Consider the following 15,158-nt stretch of genomic DNA (forward strand, 5'->3'; position numbering starts at 1 on the left):
AGTTCTGTATTGAATGACCTGAGAGCTTTCCAGTTTTTGCCATCAGTCAGCTCCCTCTTCCCTCCCAGTCCTGACATGGTTCCCACTTGCTCAGAACCTGCTCACATCCCAGAGCCTGGGGTCTGGGGAACTCAGCAGCAGCATCTTGCAGGGATCACTCTCTTCCTAGATTCCAGCTCTTCCACACGCATCACTGCCAGGAGAGACAAAACTGAGCCCGGTTTACATGTCAGAGAGGGCAGGCTGCATGTTATCATACAGGTGGGTTAACAACAGATTTTGAGGCTCGAAGTGGTAGAAGACAACCCTGCGGGATCTTTCTAAATATTCCACAAATATAGTTCTGTAACAGACACCTTTAATATGCACTAACTAACCTTCTCTTGCTTCAACAAGCTCTTCTATTAACTTGCTTCCTTCAGACCGTCTTGCACGAATTGCCTCTGTGCAACATTTTCTTGTATCTCTCATCTCCTCCCTTCTTGCTTCCAAAAAGGAAGACATAAAGGACAGAAAACAAAATACAGATGTACAGAACCTAGGTTCTGTAAAGATACCTTCCTAGAAAAGGCTTCCTGCTGCTTCTCCTTCACCATTACATCTGTCATCATCTACTTCATCTACACGGCTCACTGCAAGGTTGTCAGGAATGGCACTAATAAGATTATGCTCTAATTCCCAGGACCACACTCATAAACCAGAACATTTCTGATACTAATCACTTTCTTTGAGAAAAACACCGTTTACTAGCTGTGAGTGGGCTGGTTGGTTGGGTTTTTTTCTTTCAAAGAAGTAAGATCATAATATTAGAGTTATACAAACCCCTATTTTACTGCAAGTTTCTATTTAAGAACCATCTCAAAATGCAATTGTATCCTGAAAGCAACACAACCTTTCTAGATCAAGATATTCAAAGGAATATTATTCAAAGAGTGAAAAAAAGTACCATTGAGGTTTTCTAGATTGTGCATCCAGCACACATGATAAGAACAATTTGGGGGCACTTGGTTTATTTAGAAGGCAATCAATTAATTTAATTATTAAGTATTGCTAGGTTCATGAAGAATCGTGCAATGCATCAAACTGGATGAATGCAGTGACTCCTTCTTCTTGAAACATGAATTGGGAAAAATAGCTGATAATGTTTGTCTTCGTCATTTTGACAGTCTTCAGGAATCCCAAATATGATTCAAACATTTTTAGAGTCTTGACAAGAATAGAAAACAAATCTGCCCTCGATTCTTTCTCCTCCCTGAAAAAGACCCACAGAAAGATGGAGACGGGATAAAAAGAATAGCCAAACTAGAATAACTATTGCTTTACATTGCAGTCAGCATTAGTGATGTTACATGTAATCCCTTTATATTCCTCAAGGATATTAAATCTGGTTTTGTTCAAAGACAGGAAAATAAGAGTATATTAGTTGTTACAAAACTGCAAAAGATGGGGTCAAATTTGATAATTCATTGGCAAAGTCATCTGTGAATCCATAATCTATGGCTATTGATTTAACTTCTGAGTGACACTTCATAGCTAAATGAAAAATAATTTTGTGTTTCTTTATTCTTTTTATTTAATGATCTAGAAAACAGATCAGCTATCTGGCTTAAAAGAAAACACCTTGAGAGCAGAGAAGCTATGGAGAGAAAAAAGCAGATACTTAGTATTTGAAGAATGGGTCATAAAATCATGCAGTCGCTGACCAAAATCCATTTCCAGAGGTTTTTATACAAGCATTCATTCGCTCACATTCAAACGCCATGACTATGCATACACATTGCACAGAGATCAACACCAACCAGTCAGATAACCAACTGAAAAGTTACAGTGTCAAGGTGGCAAGCAGATGGTATGGCCTGCAAAGGAGTTCCTGTGGCTAAAATCATAACAGAAGCATAGCTGAGTAAGCACCAAAACTAACACAAAAGGTTGATTTTTTTAATGCAGCAGTTCCATAATGACAATACTGAATGCTTTTGTAAATGGCATGTCCTGCCGTTCTGATTACAGCATGTGCTCTACTAAGGTATCCATGGAAACTTGAGAAAGAGATGTTAAATTTGTTAGATGTGTTTGGCACCAGGGAATGAGGCCAGTTTCCAGTCAGCCTAGTAGAACCACAGGTATTTTGATCTTTAAGCATGGAGCTTTAAGCATCAAGAGTCCTTAAATAATGCTGAAATCCACAAGACTGAATTTCCACGGGAATTCCTTTCCCAAGCAATGACTAGGAGATGGCATGAACACAATAAAGAAACTGTGATTTTAAAGTTATTATCCCTTAAAAGAGAAAAATAGTCCAATGACTGTTAGGAGGAGAGACACCCAAATACTCACTCTTCAGGCTTCCCAGGGAACAAGAAAAAAGAAAGTGTAAATGTAAATGCACAGAACCTTCAGACGAAAGGCTGTGCAGGAGAGGTGGACATGGAGCACTCGAGACTGTAAAACCCTTCAAGAGAAACTGTTTCAAGTGGTCCTGAACAGCACTAGGAACAGAAAATGTATCCAGAAATGGACAAATCAACGCAGCATTCCCAGATAATTTCATACAGGAGAATGAAGTAGCATAAGGAGAATATTTTATCTCTGCCTCCCTCCCCAAGGAAACTAGTGCCGGTTGGGTAGGCTCCTGCAACAGAGACAGTTTTTCTTCAGAGTAAGTGAATAAACTCCCTCAAATGACATGAAATCGCTACTCTGAAACTCCTTTCACATAGACACTCCTTTCTGGACTCCAACTGATAACAATTACTAGAAATCACTCTCAACATTCCTCAGAAACTGCATCTGCAGAGCACGTTCTGAGAGTCTTGACTCAGACACTGAAGAACTAGTGACAGAAAAAAACAGCTAGAAGGAAAGCCCTCACCAGGTCTCCTGTTCTTGTAAATTAAGATACCTTTAGAAGTGATCCGTGTGCCCAGAGCCTGGCAAATCAATCACAACAGAGCTACTGATGTGGGCCAGTGAGCACCAAATGCCTCTTGCACACAACCAGATCACAGCAGTGTGCCAATGATGGGGCACATCAATGCAGTTCATAAAGCCGCTCTTGGATGTCCTTGACACACCCTGACGCAGTCCCGAGTAAGGACATTTAGTTAAGTCCTTAGTAAAGAACAAAGGCTTTCTAGCCTGAGTGCTGCCCTCCATCTTCTGAGTATTTAGTTTATAGTTTATTTATTTGCTTACTTTACTAGAATTGTCTGCATTTTCATTTACATGAAAACCTTTCTCAAATCCCTCTGAGACAGATTTAAAAGGAATTTCCTGTTTTAATAACGATTACTTACACAGTTTATCACTGCCACGCTAGTTTTAAAACACTGAAACGTCATTGCTTTAATAGCAGTTATGGCAAAATTTATAACTTGCATTTGTTTACTTAAAATGCATATCACTATGTTTCTTAACAGCACAGCACATGGGCTGTAGTTGACATATTTTGAGCAATGAGAGCTATGGAATGTTAAGACCAAATGTGCCTGGTCACTGAGAAGAGGCAGTTTCGGTTTAATGACCCAGGACACTTGTCACAGTGAAGAAGATGAAGTGTGCAGGTATGTCACAGGTGTTTCAGATCACTGAAGTTAATACTTGGCAGCAACATTACCTCAGCACAACACCAACATCTGTGACCTTACATCACCAAACAGCTGCACGCTCTTCAGTAAAACATCTGTGAACCAAACATACCATTTACAATCACAACTGATGGACTTCAGAGCTCATTCCTGAAGCAGATTCCAAGCCCTCCTGGTACCTCTCTCTTTCACCATTGAAGCAATAGAGCTAAACAAGCCTGCATAATAGCGATGCAACCTAGTGTTTCACCCATTTCTATTTTCAACTAGCAAGGCTGCTAAATAGAAAAGTGACAAGTGCCATTTAGAAGGTGAATACGTAAGCAACCAAAGCCATTTATGTATAGGGAAAATATTCTAAAGATTTCACTAAGTTGCATATGAAAAATGTCAACATCTACTGTACTCAAAAAAACAAAAAAAGGAATACATCCAAATTTCCCCAAAAGGTCATGTTGCTTCATACCTAATTAAGGTCATGATTGTTCTTGTTCTCCTACTCAGAAGTAGCATCATGTGAGTGCACTGGTTTTCATTCCTTCCACATTTTCCCTTATCATTTACTGAGAGCCGGCGCAGCTTTCTTAAATATCCAGAAAAGCCAATTTCCTCCTTCACAATACCTATAGATTAGAACAGCCATAAAGAAAAGTCTCTAAAATCATAAATGGTGTGCTGTTTCAAGTCAACACTCGTGAAATCCCATCTGACACATCGTCAAAAGGCAGAACCAACTCAGGTACAAAAAATGGAGGTGATGGGATCCTTTGGCTGTTATTGTTCTAAAACAAAAAATGTATCTTTTTTTTTTTTTTTTTTTTTTAAAGGGATGGTTCTTTGGTGCAATTATAGATAGAATATGTGAAATTGTAGTAGAGGACAGCAAAAAGGTAACTAATCACCCAGAGCAGCTTAGAAGAATAAGGAACTGGAAATTTAAAAATATGTGACCAGACCTGTAGCTTTAAGGGAAAAATAATTAAATAAATAAATAAATTTTAAAAAAATAAAATCACACCACTTGGCAGAAAAGAGCACAAGACAAGACATCAGTCAACTCATATATAACCTTAACCACCAGTGACAAGGTCAGGATGCAAAATAGATCCTAAATCTTGACATTTGCTTGCAGGAACCAGGTCTTTTGTAGCTGAAGCAGCACTCTAGTCCTCCTGCACAGAACTGGCCTCCTGCAGGCTGCTCTAACTTGAGCCGCCATCCAAGACCACAGCAGCCTCTCCCAGCTCCTGATGGAAGTTGCACTTGAGAGACGACCCACTCACACCCTCTAGACTAGGACAGAGCCGCCTTTCACCATACATACACCAGCTAAATCAGCCTCTGGACAGACCAGACCTCTTGCAGCCCCACCACAGCTGACTGCAGCTTTGGGGAAGCTTTGCAGGTACAGAGCAGGGCAGCTCTGTTGAACATCAACTGCTGTCCCAGTGGGAATGAACTAAATATTCAGACCAACAGCTCCTAGGCTGACAGTACTATGAAGCAAAACTTGTTGGTTGAATCAGTGTCACCCAGTTAAGAGCCAATGGCTTTAAAAACACTAGAAGTCAGTATAATTAGAAGCTTTACATGCAACAGCTCCTGGGTATGAACAACTTAATCCAGGCTCATAATAACCAAGCTGCAGATACCGCAATGCTGTGCTAGCTGAAGCTATAAAAATGATTGGCAGGCACTGCATACAACACTTCGCTGTTTTACATATAGACATTTATTTTACGCATTGTGCTATGCTGCAATAAGTGACTGTAGCTTCAATACTGTCAATGCAACAACACTCACTAAATCACAGTTTATCCCTGAAGCCTTTTTTCTCTGACAGCTTTAACTTTCTAGTGCATGGAAAGAACATAAAGATTTCTGGCATAACAGATCATTGCTTTACTACACGGTCTTGTGCCTTCTAACAAAACCCCTCCTGCAAAGATTTTCCCTATGTCACAAGTTATTTAATTTCAGCATTGCAGCAGACTAACCTTGCAACTTTGCAGAAAACAAAACACATGATAACTTGTCATCTAAAGACAAACGAACCTGTCGGTCTGTTCTTGTCAGCTGCATGCTAGAAAATTGTTACAGGTTACTTCAAAACAAACAGACATTAGAGAGTTTATTTAGGAAGCACTGCGAAAATATTTAGATTGGGGTGGGGGAGGGAATCCAGTAGAGCCGGTCGTCTTAAAGATTCAACTAGTTTCTAAGTATTCTTTTATGGGTTTTTTTTATGCATACTTTATGACTCTCTTACTCTGCTTGCACTGAAAATTAAGCTATTTTATGCAAAATATTCTCCAAAACCCATTATGATCTGTATAAACTCAACCTTTTAAGTTTCTCCATATGTTACTTCCAGCAGTTTAGGCTCAATATTACAGTTTTCTCAAATCTTTGAACCAGTCAGTGAGAAAGGGATGGAGAGATCAAATGAAATCAGGCTGTCTGCATTTCCCTTAGGGTTAGTCACCCATATCATTTGTATCCAAGGAACTCTCCTCCCTCCCTCAGCTCCTTTCCCACACAAGGAGAGACCACCCCTGTCCTCCAAAGGCTATGTTATTTTTATCAGGCATAGTGTAATCACAAAAGGACCAAAACCTCTGAATCATTATTTCAAGCAAAACAAGCTTCAGATCGCCTCAACTCATACGTCAAGTTTGCAAAGTCAGAGAGTCGCGCACCCGTTAATACGGTAACACCGAACCACTCGGGTTTTATCCTATCCCTGTGCTTCACTGGGCGCTCTCTGGTCCCCGAGGCTGCGCCAGGATGCTAAAGCTAGTCTCCCATCCCAGACAGCGCTGTCTCTCCCACCGAGCTGCCAGTGCATCAGGCTACTTGATAAAAATGGTGCCTTCCTTTACTGTAGCAGTAGTCCCTGATTTCCAGCGCAAGCCCTCACCCCCGTCTCCGGGGCCGTTGCTGGAAAAGGGAGACCCCGACCCGCGAGGAGGGCGGATCCACAAAGGCTCCCCCCACCCCCCCGCCAGGAGCGATGCTGCGCCTCCGGGCCGCGCTCGCCGCAGAGCACCGGTGCCCGGGCAGGGCGCCCGCCCCCGCACAAGCGATGCCTCCGCATTGTTTTTTCACCTGGATCCCCTCCCGCTCTGCTGCATCGGCTCCCCCCAGGGACAACACGTGATAAGCCGCGGCTGCTCCGCAGCAGGCGCCGGGCTTCGCCGGGTTGAGCTCTGCAGCAAGCCACCCCCCGCTGCCGCAGCCGTCCCTGCCCGCGGAAACCCGCACGAGCACCCCCACACCCCGCCGGGGAAGCCAGGGCGCTGGCGGCCCTGCCCCATGCCGCAACCGTCCGGCGAGCGCGGACAGAGCCGGGGCGGCGGGGCCGGCTCAGACGCCAGGACATTGTCTGCAGTCTCCCCGCCTCCCCCTCCTCCGGACGGGGCTCTGGCTCCAGATCATTTCCCCCGATAAGCCGGGGCCCGGAGCGCCCGGGCTATGTCGCGCCTGCCGCCGGCAACGCTCCTGCATTGCGACGGGGGCCCGGCAGGCGCGGGGCCGCGCTCGGCCGCGCAGCACGGCCGCTCGCCCTTACCTGCAGCACCGCTCTCCGTCTCCGACATGGCCCGGCCGCCCGCCGCCGCCCCGCGGCTCTCTGCCTTCCGCGCCCCGCTCACTGCGCTCGCCGAGGCATGGGCCGGCGGCGGAGCTGCGCTATCCAACCCGGGGGAGGCTCCGCTCCTTCCTCTCGTCCCCACCCCGCCGCGCCTTCCTGCAGACGGTGCAGAGAGCCAAGGGAAAGCCTCCGCGCTCGGGCCGGCGCTGACAGCTTTCCCGCCCAGGCTGCGGGGCTGCGCAGCCCCTCCCCGCCCGCTCCCCGCAGCCGCACAAGGGAGCCCGGGTTGCGGCTGCAGCTCGAAGGCGGTGGGGCGCTCCGCGGGGAGGGGGGCTGAGGGCAGCCCCGCCCAGCCCCAGCTGCGGATTTCAAGGCTACTGAAGCAGAAAACCCCTCACGGTGACAGCTATAAAAAGAGCACCCCCTCCCTGGCCGAAAGTGACACCCTGACTCATCCGTGTGCGGCAGAAAAAGGGTTCTGGAGTCCTGCTGGGGACAGAGCGATGATGTGGTTTGCAAAGGTTATGCTGGTTGTTTGCCTTTGGGTTGTCAGGAGGGTGTAGGTACAGCTAACCTTAACAGTCAGAAATCATTAACGAGTCCCCCCAAACCATGAATCACGGGGTAACTTTTAGAGAATGGGATGCTTTTTATTTGCCTTGAGAGGGAACTCCCCCGTGTCGTTCTGCAGTGCCATCAGTGCCAGAATCTAGCTAATTAACTTGTCTCCAGGACCTGGGAGAGAGACACTCCTATTGTCACTTCAGAGTTTACCAAACTAAATAAGAAGGCATTACAAACTCCAGAATAAAAGCAAGGCTAGTATCCTCCCATGAACAACTCTGGAGGAGACAAAACGTTTTCCTGTTTTCCTCCTATGCTTCATGGTCTGACTCTGCTTTCTAGCCTCGGCAGCCATTCACGTTTGACAGCTCTGCCAGCAGCTCACATAGAATAACTAAGGGCATCAACTCCAAGCACAGTCTCAGTTCCTTGCTAACTCTGAGTCTCAGGAGGTCACTCGAACATTCATCACCGTGTAAAATCCAGACAAAGTTTATCCGGAGTTCTCCCACCAAAGCTCTTGCTCACACAAGGCACGATCCTTTTGAAAGGTCCAAGGACTGGGGAATTTTGAAGTAAAACATCCAGATTGCAGGTGCTTACTCAGCAACCTGCCTCTATTTGTTCTCTGATTTCCTTCTTTTATGCCATCAGCTCTGTTCTCCATAGTTTTATTCCCTTTAAGGACAGAAGGTGTGGCACAAAAGTTAAAATTAAAGCAGTAAACTGCTTCACATCTACACACTTGACCAGTCTCAAAGGTCTTTACCAATCCTGTACACTCTAAAAAGATGACCTCTCCCTGAAATCCACTGTCTTGTCCAAGGGAAAAGTTGAACTCCTCAGCTCTCCACCTCCCAAAAGGTGCAGCACAAAAGGAATTTCTAAACTGTTGAGAAGACAGGGAAAGAACATGCAGGAACAGTGGAACAGCAGCTCACTCTACCATTCGCATCAGCTGTAAGCTCATATCCTTGAAAAAATTCTGTGACACAGGGATCGCTCACACGATCTGCCAAAACCCGAGGCCAGCATGCACTGGAACAGCCAGCACTGGGCTTGCTGCTTCCTGCTCTTCCCTCTGCTCCACGCCAGGCAACAAAGGGGAACATCTGGGCAATAGTCGGCTTTAATTACGTATTTAGAGTCAGGGTGAATATTTATGCTGTCATTAAACGGACTCGGAAATAAGAAACCAAACAACTCTAATACTTGGTTTCCTGACAAGAGACTTAAATAGCAGAAACTTTTGCTTCAAATTAAATGGACTTCAAAAGCAATCATTTTAAAATGTATTGATATAATTAACAAAAGCAAAGGGAAAAAAAAAACAATCAACAAAAACAAATACACATCCAAATTTTTTACTTTCAGGAAAAAAATGCTTCATGCAGGCTAATTTTCCATGATCCCTCAAGCAACAAGGCAACGCACATAAAAATAGCATTTGCTGGGTACAGACATCTTTCCGAATGTCAAGGCAGTGACTACGTTATTCAATATCAAGCCAGGTTGCCTAAGTTACACACTCAGCTGTAGGTGTCTTGAATAATGCAGAAGGAGAATATCTGAACGCATGTGACTGCTGGTTTCAGAAATAAGACCCTTTCTCAGAGAGCTGAGCACCTATTTTTAAAATCTAATGAGATGAACCAAGTAAAAAAATGCACTTGAAGTAAAATTAGATTCTCAATCTGAAATATGAAACAAAAGACTAATGAAATGATGGGCTGAGGCACCATGAATTTTGTGTTGTTTTATATAGATAAAAATAAATTATACAGACAAAAATAAATTATAGAAAATACAAAAATGCTTTTTTCCCCTTGTTACAGCTCTCACTTAGAAACAAGTTTAAAAAGTGTATTTCATATGAAAGAAAACAAAAACTTTTAGAAAAGGTCGCCATATCAAATGAGTGTGCTCCAGCACCAAAGAGACTTTTTTTTTTACTTGCTGATTAAGAAGAGTGTCATTTTTTATGGTCATTTTGATAGGTTGTTTGGAATCTGTGGATTTAAAGGTTGAGATTTTATAAGCATAACAGGAAATGAGTCTAAATATAATTATTAAAATGTAAAAATACTGCAGACAGACAGATTTGGAAAGGATGGCACAAGTCACCTACATTCTCCGAATATCTGTTCTTACCAACACCTAGGAAAGCTAATTAGCTTGTCCTCTACACAATAATCAGTTTTAGTGTGGATCTGTAAAGGATGTTTTTCCTACTCAGTGAACTAACATCAGCTGGCTTAGTACATTGCAAGGGAGTAGTAGCAGAAAATAAGAAACTTTTTTAGACTCTGAAACATCCAAGTATTATTCTCTCAGACAACCAAGGCACCCATCAGTGTTATATTCAAGCACCAAACCCAGCACTTGTTATGGTATTACCCTGACTATGGGGAGAAGTATGATTTCTGCAGCAGCCTGGAACAGGCACCTGCTTTAAGATCCTTCTCAAGCATCTAGTTGGGACTGAACCCCTCTCATGCACAACCAAGAACAGTGATTTCATATACTGTATTTTGCATCTGCAGAACACTTCTTATCCTAGGTGATCCCTTGAAAGCTGCAGCCTCACTATTCAATTCACCACACAAGGGGTTCAGATAACTTGCATAAACTGAGAGTACAATAAAAATAGCTGTCTAACCCAGTTCTGATTTTAGCAGAGCTCCCATGTTTATGTTATCCATTGGCATCAATCAAAATTTCATGAGAAAATTGAAGATCACCACAGTGGCCTCTCAGGGCCATATTCACATGTTGAGAGTTCTATCCAAAACTGTGGCTAGTCAGTGAAAAGACTGATGTGCTTCTCATATGTGATTATGAAGGTCTAACTGATGGGGTAGCACTGAGAATCACTGAGCTGTAAACACTAGGCTCAGAGATCTGGAGGGAATATAGGCGTGTGAGTATTGTCATCAGTGCACCTGACAGCAAGATGTGCAGATGTGATTAGAGACACAGAGATCAGTGTGTCACTGAAGCCCAACACCCAGCTCAATACTGGTGCCAGGGAGTGTTGTACCTTTAAAAAACACACCACACTGAAAACAAGAGAAAGAAGGTAAGCATGTCCTTTATCTTGGCAGCTCAGGAATCACTCATCAAGCACTATGTCCATCTGCTCAATAAAATTCCTAGGGTAATGGTTCCATACTTCAAAGTTTCCTCTTATGCACCTTCTGGAAGGTCATTAAACATACAATACCTGAATTCGGTTTGTAACCTGCATAATTGTTATTGCAGTCTCCTCCCTCATTACAGCTGTATAGTTTTTCAGCTTAATGCATTTTAACCTCTTTAGTTCTGCTTATTGGTTCATGTACTAAAAACTTCAAAATTATTTTTACTACAGAGTCAACTGCCAATCTGTTCCCCTAGATGCAGTTGCTATCTTTCCCTTTCCTAAAAACAGCCTTTTATATTAATACTCAAGAAATCTCTCTAAAGACAAGAACAATGAACAACTATTCATCGCTGTCATACCCTTTCAATAAAGCAGCTTACTGAGCACATAAGAATATATAGGGTTTCTTCAAAATGAACAGATTATAAAGTTTTCACCTGTCTTTTATACATTTCTCATTCCTGGTATCCCAGCATTTATTGGAAGTGCATCATTTTCGGAACAGAGTCTGCATAGAATTCTCCAGCATTTCACAGCAGGATGTTTTTTCAGCAAATGTGTTGAGCTGTGGACAGTGGTTCTGATGCTCACAAATCTCTGGCAACACACTCACTGGAGAGCACTTTCAAATGCAGAAATGGCAGCCCAGTGCTCATACTGTTGGTTTTTTTTTTCCCCACTTATTCTACAAACTATACTGTGTAGATATGTTGAACACTGAACAGTGTGTCCAACAGTCCCCTCAGCATAATGTTCAAGACTCTTCTCTTGGATCCCAATGGACTGCACGAGGCTCTGTGTGCGCAGAACCAAAAGATGAATTCAGTCCCCAAAAGTTTCCACTCATACTGTATGTCCTGAACTCCTTTCTTCCTTAAATTTACTGTCATTCCTCTACTCTGGATTATTTAAAACCCACAACCAAACAACAAAAAAAAAAAAAAAGAAGAAACAGATTTATTACATAACATGATGTGATCACGCCATCATCTGAATATTACTCTCCAAATATGCACCCACCTATATATATAGTAAAAAAATACTATGCTGTCAAGGCATTTTTAAAATATCAACCAGATTGTGCATCCTTAGTGGCTCCTTTTACCACACATTTCTTATTGTTTCCAAAAGAAACAAAGCTGCATATGCATCGAACAATGAATGTAGTTTTTTTACGTGAACATACACACTGCTTAAGTAAGTGATGAGCACATTGTCGCCCACTGAAGTCAATAAAAGTGGCAGATGGCTCAGTCACATCTAAAACGAAGGAACCACAGGTGGTCAGGACAAAATTCTGCCCACCTTATTTCTTATGGCCTCTGTTCCAGAGAATATATTGTATTCCCCAGATGGCATGTTTAGGTATTCTTGTTCATACCTGTGCTCTGCAGACTGCTTCACTGAATTAGGTAGCATTACCAAAATTGCAGTGTTAATTGCAAGACAAGTAATAATTATGCTCCTTAAAAATATCCTGTACTAGCCTGAGTATACTGAACTTGACAATGTCACAGGGAAAGGACTCAGAAAATAATCAGACTCAACAAGAGACATAGGAGTATATTCTCTCATCGTGCACCTGTGATATGTAAAAATGTCATCACAGAAATACATAGAACATATGACAGTTACCACACTCCTACCTGCCTGCTTTCTGAAGCTTCCTGTGGTCCAATTAAATACTAAAAAGAAGAGGCAGCATGCTGAAAGATAAGCAACAGATGATTGACACGATACTCAAAACAAATTGCATCCAAGGGGAAAATTTTAAAACTAGAATTATATGCAGTTTCCACAGATTGATTACTCATAGGAAACAGTCATTTATGTTTCATGTAGGTACATGGTAGCTTAAGGGATTTTTCCTAAGATGTTTGAGAAACTGTGCGGAGAATATACAAATATAATAAAGATGTCAACTCAGATCCTCCAGATTAGTAGGGAATCAATTGGAAGAGTGGGCACTATAATGCACATTAGATTTCATCCACCTCACTCTGTATCTAGGAGGTAGAAGTGGTCACACTGAGACACATCTACAGAGGAATGAAAGAAGCTTGAAGGCCAAGTGAAGAAATGTAGCCAGCAAAGTCATAGAGTAAATGAGAGAAAGAAGATGATGATCAGTTTTACAAGAAACTACTTGCAGTATGCAGAGGAATCTAAGGCTGAACAAACTGATTACTTACTGGAGTAAATTTTAATGAATTCCACTGACCTCCAACTTCCATTCAACATTTAACAGTGCAGCGGGACTGAGACACTTAGATTTTGAAGAGAAATGAAAAATAACCAAAAGCCCTCTGACACTCATAAGAAGTGCCTGGTGAAGACTGACAATGTTCTTAACATTATAAACATATTTTGATAGGTTTTATAACCTTCAATATTTCATGCATATGAACATTATATGATTTGATTTTTACTTCTAAGAATATTATTCAAAAAGGCTAAACTGTTTGAAAAGGTGTTTTATAAAGGTATGCCTTAGAAATGTTCTTCAAACATCTATCTGCAAATATAAGTGACACTGGATTTTTTTCAGAGCATAACTTTTTAAAAATGAATATTTGATAAGAAATTATATTTACAAGATCAAATGGTACCATATATGCAATCATGGGTAAACAAAGCATAGTAAATCACACAGAAGAAGAAAAAAAACTTTTTGGTTAAAATGCCTGAAATGAATGGTGTCTTAAGCATCACCAACATTTTCTCAGAATCTTAATGTGCCACTCCTCTCTGTACATTCTTTGTTAACTACCACATACTTCTATTTTTGGAATCATTAATTAGGGCACACACATATATATGAAAGTACATAATATCCCAAATGAACAGAGTGAGGTTTTCTGCTCAATATCTAATTTATCTCACCACAGGTTGCATAAGATCTTTGATCATTTTTTTCTCCCTAGTCACTAAAGGGATCCCAATTCCATAAGATTATATCACTCTTATCACTTACTGTGAAATCTTCCCGAAGAAAGTCATCAAAAAAAGTTTTTGAAGATTTCTAAACGTGACGTCTAGTGTGCTAAAATAAAGGCTATGAACCAGTAAGTCATATTATTCCTACAAAGGTGAGGAATTTCCATGAGCACTAGAAAGTAATTAAAAAATCAAATTATATAATAAGTAACAATCCAACGGTCATCTAACAAAGACATGACTATTTAAAAGAAAATAAGTTAATCTTACACAGGATTATCATCACTGTAATATGTAATACATTTGGCTTCTATGAAGAAATACTGAATTAATTACAACAGCTACATCAAAAATAGAAGCAAAAATAAGCTGTTTCCTGTATTTGCACAAATGTAAATGAGATTACAGTTTGTCCCTGAGTTCAGAATTCAATAATAGATAAAGAAAAAAATAAAAAGAAGATGGAAGAACTCTACTGACTTAAAATGTAATTGAAATCAGAAACCATGATTCAACTCTTGCTTTGATGAAGCATAAAGCTGTGAGTTGGAGAAGTCTGTTATCTGTCCATCCTCATTTAAACAGAAAAAATTGCACCAAAATCTTTAAATTGGCACATACAACACAAGGAACACCTTTCCTCTTATTAAATCTGTTGGATTTGCCTGTGGTATTTTCAATAATGATTTATTATTTTAGTCTTTTTTGCCAGAAGAAAAGAATGTCATTGACATTCCTTTAAGTGTTCAGCCTAAATTATTACTTAGCTGCCCAAGTCTGGTAATTCAATAAACCAAGAATTTGTTCAGGAGAAAAACTAATACTCCTTTAAATGCTGTCACTCTTAACTACCATAAGAATGATGCTTTAATCCTTTGAAGAAACGTAATGAAATCATACTAATTTGCTTTTTCATTGACAAAAGAAGAATCACATAATATTGACCCTATTAGTTGCAATAAAAGATCTGATTTTTATTTCTTGGTGAAGATTACCATTTAGAAAAAGACACAGCTGATTATTTTAGTGTACTGTGTATGCATGTGTATCTTATAAAACCAGGACTGTCACTGACCACAAAAATATTCCATGCCTTTTTGTATTTCAGACAGGATGGCAAACCCTGGTTGCAGCTTCTTTCAGCTGGGTTCAAAATCTACTCAAATCAATGGAAAATCTCCCAACACTTTCAATACTTTTAATTCAGGCCCTGAAACACTGAGGTTAAGTGACAACTGCCTTGGTATCTGGGGACTATATAATAGAGGATGTAACATATGCCAATGTTTCTAACACAGATATTCTTTAGCTGGCACTTCATTCATCTGTGCTGTTA

General features: G+C 41.3%; 1 protein-coding gene across 1 annotated transcript in view; it reads right to left on the reverse strand.

Annotated features, from left to right (window-relative positions):
* Positions 1-7,370, reverse strand: part of HSPA12A (heat shock protein family A (Hsp70) member 12A) — a gene marked incomplete at its 3' end in the record, with an annotated part of 53,316 nt that extends 45,946 nt beyond the window's left edge. The window contains exon 1 of the mRNA XM_082052856.1: positions 7,159-7,370. Within this exon, the coding sequence (XP_081908982.1) occupies positions 7,159-7,186 (28 nt within the window). The 5' untranslated portion in view covers positions 7,187-7,370. The remainder of the gene's footprint in view (positions 1-7,158) is intronic.
* Between the last annotated feature and the right edge of the window lie 7,788 nt (positions 7,371-15,158).

The sequence above is a fragment of the Streptopelia decaocto genome (assembly GCF_964273445.1).
Source record: "Streptopelia decaocto genome assembly, chromosome: 5".
Classification (NCBI taxonomy): Eukaryota; Metazoa; Chordata; class Aves; order Columbiformes; family Columbidae; genus Streptopelia; species Streptopelia decaocto.